The sequence below is a fragment of the Microchirus variegatus genome (assembly GCF_963457635.1).
Source record: "Microchirus variegatus genome assembly, chromosome: 18".
NCBI lineage: Eukaryota > Metazoa > Chordata > Actinopteri > Pleuronectiformes > Soleidae > Microchirus > Microchirus variegatus.
The window spans coordinates 12,240,802-12,250,519 of NC_139819.1; the positions used below are offsets into that span (position 1 = coordinate 12,240,802).

General features: G+C 40.3%; 1 protein-coding gene across 1 annotated transcript; it reads right to left on the bottom strand.

Moving 5' to 3' along the window:
* Nucleotides 1–206: 206 nt before the first annotated feature.
* Nucleotides 207–8,448, bottom strand: LOC310940051 (secretory carrier-associated membrane protein 1-like). The gene is made up of 9 exons (XM_083904970.1): nucleotides 8,311–8,448; nucleotides 6,256–6,336; nucleotides 5,919–6,029; nucleotides 5,385–5,496; nucleotides 4,521–4,649; nucleotides 3,805–3,964; nucleotides 3,020–3,121; nucleotides 2,774–2,891; nucleotides 207–2,635 (listed from the first exon to the last, which is right to left on the bottom strand). The coding sequence occupies exons 1-9, from the start codon at nucleotides 8,365–8,367 to the stop codon at nucleotides 2,474–2,476; spliced, it is 1,032 nt and encodes a 343-aa protein (XP_083761096.1). The 5' UTR covers nucleotides 8,368–8,448; the 3' UTR covers nucleotides 207–2,473.
* Nucleotides 8,449–9,718: the final 1,270 nt, after the last annotated feature.

A 9,718-nucleotide genomic window follows, 5' to 3' on the forward strand; every position in this document is an offset into this window, starting at 1 on the left:
AGTCTGTTCTTTGTACTCGAATAAACCAAGGCACTCCTTTAGTGAAGTTCTCTGTGATTAAAGACTAATCTATTCATTTGGTTGCTGCATCCAAACCTGGTACAAACTCCACATGTAAATCCGCACGATTTCTTTCAAATTTTATTTCATGTTAATACCATAAATATACAAAACTCAAACTATTTCACATGCGACAAAGGCCAGACAAGAGTGCATCACGTTTTCTTTTTACACGTTTCTGATAATGGAGATCAAATTTTCAAATTTATACAAAATATACAAGTGTCCCTTTTTGAATGACTTTCTTCTTGGATTCAGTGAAATAGAAAGGGCCAGTGGTCAAAAAACAAAAAGTTTGGGTAACACGTCACTGGCACTGCGGGACCAACTCATCAAACACGTCGACAAAATATTCACTGTGGCACGGTTTCATTTAGCAACTGCTCATCAAATTATAGATACGTGGGAATCATGTCAGTGTACACGTAGCAAAGTAGTTAATACTTTAAAAGGAAAACATGATAAGGGAACACATCACAGAGGGAAGAGGGAAAAAAAAATCTATGACATTTGGTAGATCTCTCACAGCTTTACAGGACTTAGAATAACACTTGAGGGCCATTGTTGTTCTTTCACCAGTCATACACACACACGTTTTACCCACACATACACAACTTGCAAGTCATTAAACACTTTTTAAAATCTAGCTGATGCTACGATCATGTCATTGTTACAAAAAAACGCACTTTAAAAACCAAACCAAAACGCAAACAACATAAATTACGCCATAAATAAAACCAATGTTTGTCTTATGCATGAAAACTGACGCAAAACAAGAAATGTGCAATACATTGAAGATATGATGTCCAAAATAACAACATAAACTGCTTCCAAGACGTAGGCTTAATACTTCATGAAAAGTTGATCGTCTCCTCCAGTTTTTCCACCCACTACATTGTTTGAATGTAACATAATAACAGCAGTACCCGTCATCAACGTGCACATCTCCACTCTTCACCACTAAGAGGTGCTAAACCACAACATTAACGTAATCCACGTCCATATTTCACCTTAATGACAGTAGTCTGTACAACTGAAAAACACCATCGCTATTGTGTATAAATAAAAACATTTTAGGGATGACATAGAATGTGCATCAAGTCCAATCTATTTTATCGGATATGTAACGTCTGTTGCCAGTAATCCAATACTGTAAAAACAACCAAAAATTAACTAGTATCAGTGTATTTATTATGTTTTCTATACAGGGTATTTTAAAAGGAATAGATTTAACACTGTCCAGGTCGTCTACAGTGTGAAAAAGCCAGGTCACTTCTCTCAGTAACCACACTGTAAGGATTATGAGTCCTCCATCAACAGGAAACATGAAAACAGGAGGCTACGACTCAGCAACTCTCAGACTCATTTGCACGTTAGTTATTTAACCGAGTGTGAAAGGGCTACGAAAACAACCGAGGGGAGAGAGCCACACAGTTAATGTCAAAACATACACACGTACATAAAAGAAAGTGTTGTTCTCTGCCTCTATTTCTTTTTTTATTAACTTTACCAGGCCATGAAAGCACCGGAACTGAACCAGATAAAAGTTTGCGGTGAGAACTGGTGACCTACTGACCTTCAGTGCGTCTTCACAAATACAAACACGACCGATCGGTCAAACAGCCACTGGGACATGCAGTAGTTTTTATAGCTCGCTTCTCACAGAAAACTTGATGGAAAATATACGAGGGGAAGAAATTCTTCCGCTGTTAAAGCACGTCACTTTCATGCTGTCACATCTTAGTAAGCTACAGAGATGCCCGACCAAGCCCACTTTTCCGAACAAAGTAGCACACAGAGAGGCCATTAAAATTCACCTTTCAAATCTCCGTGACCAAGCACTGTATTATATAAAAAAAACACCCACACTGGAGCGTCACATTTTTCTTTAAGTGAAGTACACATTCACACACAGCCGCAGCCATTCAAACATATACTCGTCGTTTCAGTTACGTGATCGAGGAAAAACAAGATTTTATGTGCAACGCCATGATCAGATTATCACTTTTTTGTGACTTTCAACACTGTGTTTAACCAGGCAGGAAGCAGGTTTGCAGGTCATCACCATGACAAAAAAATAAGGTACGCTAGAAAATGCCGTCTCTGCCTGAACTTGGGAGCAAAGTAGGGAGTAAGAAATTCACATGAAATCCCACACACTCAGAGAACACCTCAACTCACGAAGTGGACATTTCAAGGGGATGTGAGCATATAGTCACCTGACTGAGAAGCAGACATGGCAGATGTGTCGGATTTTGTCTCGTGAGGACGGACAGCTCTGGGCACCTTCCTGTATACATGTTTGATCTGAGAAACTGGACCAGAGCTGTGCATCTCCATCTTATCAGTGTGTGTGTGTGTGTGTGTGTGTGTGTCTGTGAGTGTGTATGTGTAAGCATGAGTGTGTGTCAGTTTATGGATGAGGTTTGAAGGCTCCGCGAGCAGCATTGGTTGCAGCATTCGCCGCGGCGTTAGCAGCCGCGGTCTGAACGGTCTTGTTCGACATGACTCCAGTGGCGAACTCCTGCTGAGCCTTCTCGAAACTAGCACCGGTGGTACGATAGAGTGCGTGCACCTGGAAAGAGTGGAGGAGAGAATTAGACCACAAGACTTTGGCTACAGCGCTGGCTTTAGATTGTACTGTATGTATTCTCACAGTTTAGACTGAGTGCATTAAACGCACGTGTAGCATGCGTAGGGTGTATGCCGTTACCTTTTTAAACATGATGAGCGAGCCCACAGACAGTGCAGTGAACAGAGCAGCGATCAGTAACATAATGATGCCCACTGGGATACTGGTGTTCAGACCAGTTAAAGCTGCAATCCAGCCACTGGTAAAACAAAACAAATATGAAGTATTGGAACATTAGTCGGTAAAATTCTGTAACCATTGGCATTTGGATTGGAATGATGTGACTGAAGGTTGGTTTGGTATATTAGCAAGCTGCAAAATACTGACCATGTTCCCCAGCCAGTGATGCCGATGGTTTGCAGGACGTGAACCCCAAACTGACAGATATAGACGAAGAAGAAGACAAAGAAGCGAAATGAGCTGTCACTCCTGTGGTGGAGAAAGAGAATGAGGCAGTAAGAGACAGCGGCAACTGTGTTTTTATCCAAATTTTTTCATGTGCTCTCTTCCCAGACAGGAACCAGATTCTTGGGAATGAATAAGTGTAAAGTTTAGTTTGACATAATGGCTAACATCAGACATCAGTGACAACGACAATCGATACATTCAGTTTGACTTAAACTGGCCTGGGCAATCAGCACATGCTCCACAGTTCCCGCCCCTGAACTCTGACCCAGAGATAAGAGAAGAAGCCAGAAGACCACAGCGAGTGGAACACTTCAGCTTGAATAATTGGAAGATTATGGTAGGAGGACTAAGAATGGCGCTTGACTTGCTAAGCCACTCGCCACCAGCTAAAGTATAAAACCTAATACTGACAAGCTGAAAGGGGGCATACTGCCACCTGGTGTAGTGGAGTCAGACACACTTCATTTGATAAATAGATTCCCCCACTAGTGCTTGTAAACTAGGAAAAGGACAAGCAACTGCAGAATTTGTTAATATACCACATGTTTGGTCTGGGATTGTTGATAGTACACCTTCAGAAAATGAAAAAGGCATGGAGAACCATTTTGTTCGAAGCTGGATTTTTTATCTCTTCACAACACAGTGGTTGTCAAAAATATATCGTGCGTTTGTAATGCATTGCGATTTCTCATTTATCCGCTTACCTAAAAGCCCCGTAAAGTGGTCTGTACCAGCAGACAAAGGAACAAGGGGTGAAGAGCAGAAACCATAGGATTGCCAGACCAAAATCTACGCCACGAGATGCATCCACAAAGAACCAGGCTAAGCAGCCGAACATGTTCACAAAAAGCGTGCCTGCGTGAACTGGAGAGGGTGAGAGAGATGAAAAGAGACAGAGGAATACCATTACCGAAACTAGACTCCTTTAAGTAAAAGAACGCAATTAAACTATAACTTATATACAGTAAAATTGTACACATCGCTCCGTTATCAAATGCACTAGTATTATAAATGAGAAGACAAATGTGTTTGATAATGAAGTGATTTAAATTACTGTTCATTGTGTTATTTAATGACTCTGGAAATGAGATATGCAGCAGAATAATAAGGGGCTTCTGGAACAATGTAAGTAAACCCTGATGCGCTGCACTGTGTTTAACAGAACTACAATGATAATATTCACTGGAGAGGAGGTAATACTTCTCAAATTAGGCAGTAATGCTTCCTTCTCAGTAAAGATGATCCAAGAGTGCTGTCTTTCACTATTTGTTAATTTCTCATTCAGACTTTACAATGCTTTTCCTGGAAACCCTGTCCCCTCTTTCTCTCGCTCGTGTGCTACTACTGCTCAAGACTGTTTGCCTGAACTCCTGAACTCCTGAATAAATACAGAAACTTAACTCCATAATGATCCACTTACATATCCAAAGGTTGTACATGATCTTGACCGTCTTCTGGAACTCTACAGGGATGTCAACTGCAATATCGTGATAGAAACAAGGGCCGACGGGGAACTTCTCTGGCACTGGAGGCCAGTTGTTCTTCCGACCTGTGTGGGAAAAGGCAAAACTACTTTGTTGATTACTCCTGTATGATATCAAGAACTTAAAAAAAAAATTTACCTCATGCAAAGTGATCACTATATGCTGTATACCCTAAAATAAGTAAATGTATTGAGTGTGGGTGAACTGAACTCTACATGTGTCTTGACTGACACAGATGCTAGAATGTAGTTACATTAACTACACTTTTAAAGCTTAGTGTATCTTCTCTCTCTTAAATCTGCAAAAACATTAAGGATAATCTAAAAAAAAAAAAAAAAGCTAGCACCATGATGGAAAACATGTATGTAATTAATTAATTAATTCATTTTTTTTTTTTTTTAAATAAGACACTTCAAGTGTCAAGTTTATTCAAGTGCAAAGCAAACTGTTCAACAGAATATACTGTATATAGTAGTAGTCCAGAATGTATACTGGTGCATATATAGAAGTAAATGCACATTGTTTCATGTGCACATGAAATGAGTAAAACTCAAACTCCCAAATATACAAATCCATACATTGCATACGTTGTGTAAGAAAGGCCCCTGGATACTCAAAGTGTACTGTTCTTCATATATGGAAAACTGTGCCAAATTCAGCTGTTACCACGGTAACATACAAACTGTCTGATTCTTATCACCACTGCAATAAGTCTAGCTTTAATTGGCAGTGACCACACTGACTCTGAGGGTTAATGTGAACCGAGTGTGTGAATAAGGGATCTCACTGAACTGACTGACCTCCCGCGGCTCCATGGGACTGTAATTCTCTTTCCCGACGATCAAGCTCTGCTGCTTTCTTCTCCAACTCCTCCTGCCTTCTCAACAACTCTGCCTGTGCACGTGCTTGGTCCTAACAAAGACACAGAAACGCCCCTAAAATTCACCATTCAGCATCTGACAGGACTTATGATATCCAATAAGATAAGTGATGGAGGATATTTTCCACTCAGGTATGCTTGGGTGTGTTAGTTTGAAGGGGGGTTGGAAACACAATCAACTCCTACTGTCATCTCACGTGTCTTCTTCTGTTAGTACTAACCTAGCTCTAAAATTGTACTCTGAAGGGAAAGCTACAGGTGGGGAAAAGGCATTAAATAAATGCACACTAAGGACAGTGACGTGGATTGGTGTGGTGTGAAAGACATCAGATAAAAGACAATACCTCATTGCGCCTCTGCTAGGCCATTGAAGCACAGATGGGTATATAAAAGACAAATAAATATAAATGCAGTTGCAGTATATTGTATGAGCATGAGTTTCTGTATGCAGTACCTGAGTCTGTAGCTGTGAATAAGCAGGTGGTTCTTCTGTAGGTTTCATGATGGCAGGTTGGGTGTTCTGGGAAGGAGCTGGAGCAGGTTTGGGAGCATTTCCAGGGGCTGCCTGTAATCCAGCATAGACCTGCTATGTTAATATTTGTGCAATCCTAAAGGCAGAATCTGAAATCAAAACTGTAATTGGGCCACAGTCAAATATTGTCAGTGGAATCCTCTGTGACTGAGAGGTGGTGGAGGAGAAGAGAAAGACGGTAATGGAATAAATTAGGTCATTGATTCAGTATCACACAAACATAAACATGCGGGATCATAGTCATGCTTCTTAAGCTGACCGTTCTGGCATCCGTGAAGGGGTTATATTCCTCCAGACCACCAGGTGGGGCAGACTGAGTCACCTGCGTCACAGAAGGATCCTACGAGACACCGAGGATTTCAGAGGGTTAAAACTTTTTAAAACAAAATCAAATTCATAATGGTTACCCGTTTCTATCAACCAATCATTTGTATGCTAACCACACCTAAGCAGACATTAATTAGAGCCTTTTAATTATCATGTTCTGACCAGTCATTTTTGTATTAAACAGAATAAACAGCAGGGTGTAAAGTGGGAGCACAGTGTGCATACAATAAAATAAATTAAGGCTAGTGTTTCATTAGTTTCTTGGCTTTTAAAACATTATGAATAGGATGATGTGCAAAGAGATGTGATAAAGAAAGGTTACTGAGTGACAGAACAATTGCAGTGGCAGCCATAATAAAAGCTGTTCTCTAAATGCTATGGAAAGAAGCTTTATTGCTTCCTTTCATATCCTCTTTTTTCCACTGGATACTATGCCAACCTTTAATAAATAACCGTAAGTTATATCCAGCTATAAATACCTGTCCATCCCACCTGCTAACTTGGGTTACGTTTTTGTTTTGTCCATATCACAGCAGACCTACATCATTAATGCCCACTCTTGCATAATTACATCATCGTGTGTGTATGTGCAGCAAACTCTCTTAACATTGCAGTTGACTTTTCCTGAGTCTTTATGAATCCTCCATAAACTGTAACGCTCTATTTTGGAATATAAACACTTGTCAGTTACTAATGCTGATTAAGCCACGTTTTTCTCAGTACTGTGATGCTCAGATTTTGTGTTGCCCCGGCGACAGTGATGTCAATTTATCAAGACGGACAAAGGCAATAGCAACAATGTGCTAGTAAAGCAAAGTGGCAGCAAACAGGTTGTGCCCATGGGACATTTGAGCAGTAAATGTAACAGATGATAAAGGACACAGCATAGAAATAGTGTGACATGGTTTATATTTAAGCCCTGTGATGGACTGGCGACCTGTCCAGAGTGTATCCCGCCTTTCGTCCCTGTGTAAACTGGGATTGGCACCAGTGACCCCCAGCCACCCTCATGTGGAGGATAAAGCGGTAGAAGGTGAGTGAGTATTCAACCATATAGCGTTAGAATAATAACATCATCAACAACACAAATCACCACAAGCCAAACACTATAGATCAAACATGTTTCCTTTACACTCTATTGGTTTTCCATCAAGGGCAAAGAGAAGGTTTAATAACGGACTATTCTTTTTTTTTTTTACTTTTCGGACTCACACCGACAGCGTCCATCTTAACCCCACCCACTGACAGGCCCATCCTTAAATAGAGGGAAGGTACACGGGCGGCGTCATTAGCGTTATCTACAGGTGGTCTGGTGGCATCAACATCGCCAAACAACCCCAGGTAATTAGTGTCACGTAGAAAACCTTTACTACAGTGCACCATATTTTTTTTTTTTTACAAAACTTGACCATGTAAAGCACAAAGGGTTTATTGTCACCATCTGGCCTACGAAGAACACGACACTAATGAAACTCAAACAAACGCTATGTCAACTGTTGTCATTTTCAATGTGTTTTAAGTGGTTGTCCGTGTGATTCTATGGTTAGTTTAGTGTCGGTGTGCGACGCCATTTACCACAGCGTTATATTAAAGTCCTTACTTAACGTTGAAACATTAATGAGACCGCATTTAACTTTAACGTTACGTTTGAATATCCCAACATTGTGTTCGTGTTGAAATAACTTGGTACACGACGTACCTGATTGATGCTAAGAGTTAGCTAGCTAACATCATATGGCTTTATTCTTTGTTTGCATCGTCGTTATTTAGTGAACTTGCAGACAGGCAGCCACCTGTTAGATAAACCTTCTTAGGTGTATTTTTTCAAAAATGCAACAAACACTTCATATGTGCGTTCTAAGACTGACAGTACAGACACATATTAGCTCTGTTTGCTAGATAGTCAGACCGTTAGCAGGGATGCTAGCGTCAGACTGGCATCAACTGCTCTCCAAGCGTTAGCAGGCTAGCTAGCCAGGTTAGCTACCTGGAAAGGGTTGCTGAAGTCCGGGTCTGCGAACGGGTTGCTGTCAAAATCAGACATTGTGTCGCGTTTTTAAACAGTTTACAGTGTAGAAGAGCTCCACGGTTCTCCTCGGAAAGGTAATTCGACTGCCTCCTTCTGCTGCCCGCAGTCTTCCCCGCCTCCTGCTGATGGAGACCCCTTGTTTAGCAAATTAGCTGGCTGGGAAAAAAATGGCAGAAGATGAGAGGATGCGTGATGAGCAGCACACCTACGTCACTGTTTCAGGACCATGGACAGCATGTAGTCTGCACAGGTACGCTTTCATTGTGGACATGTATACTGGGATCATCTGCCTCTTAGAGTCTTTGCGTCTTTGCATCTCATGAAATATTGAATTGTATAATTGAAACCTGAACCCAACAATAAGTGCAATAATAGAAACAACTAGGGATGCACAATATTATCGGTACCATATCAGTATCAGCAGATATTGGCTTAAAAATGTATTATCGGTTGTCAGCAACACATCAAAATCTGCTGATATGACTAATGACTACAACAGTTGGGTAAACGGACTGCTACCTTCTTGACTTCTATGCTGGCGCCCTCTACAGCAATTATTTCTGTACCTTTATTTTATTTAACACAATGAAGAAAATGTACATCTACATCTGCTGTGACATGAGTATGCAAAATAATGTGAATTTCACTACAGAAAAGACTAAATTACATCTGCAGTTATGTGTATATATACACAGTATCAGTTATCGGCCCAAGCACTCCCAATATATCGCCATATCGGCAAAAAGTCCAATATTGTGCATCCCTAGAAACAACCCAATTGGTTGTTGTAATATTTGGTGGCTTGGAGGTAAAAAAACAAACAAACATCGGGCCCATGTTGATGGTCATGTGGTCGTAATAACCTTTTGCCCTATGAAAGCTACAGCTTCCCCATAATATTGAACAAAATAATTTGTAGAAAATGAACGAATAAAGGAAAGAAAATGACAAAATAACAATAAGGACAGCAGGACAACAATAAACACCAACAACAAAAGAAATTAGCACATACAAAAGAGCAAAAGCAAACATTTAAAATAACATACGGTCTATATCTCGAACCTCAACATTTCAGAAACATTTTAAAGTTAATTTTTCTCTTGATTTTGATCATAGATGAAGGTAAAGAATTTCATTTTGTCAAAGCTCTGTACACTGTTCTTTTCACGGCATTCGGTTTTTGAATAGACATTGTAAACCATCTCATCACCACCTGTCTGTTAGACTAATTATGTCTCTACCAGTAATTACTGGTATAATTAATTACTTTTTGCAAGGAATCAGGCTTTTTGGTGATACAGATGTTACAGAAAGTATATTCCTTTTCTCTAAACTCCCATTAAATACACACAGCACTACATCACAG

Coding starts and splice junctions, on each gene's coding strand:
- LOC310940051 (XM_083904970.1), bottom strand. CDS start 8,367: ATGTCTGATTTTGACAGCAACCCGTTCGCAGACCCGGACTTCAGCAAC. Junction 4,650..5,384: donor GTCCCATGGAGCCGCGGGAG/GTCAGTCAGTTC, acceptor TTTCCCACACAG/GTCGGAAGAACAACTGGCCT. Junction 2,636..2,773: donor CGCTCATCATGTTTAAAAAG/GTAACGGCATAC, acceptor CACTCTTTCCAG/GTGCACGCACTCTATCGTAC.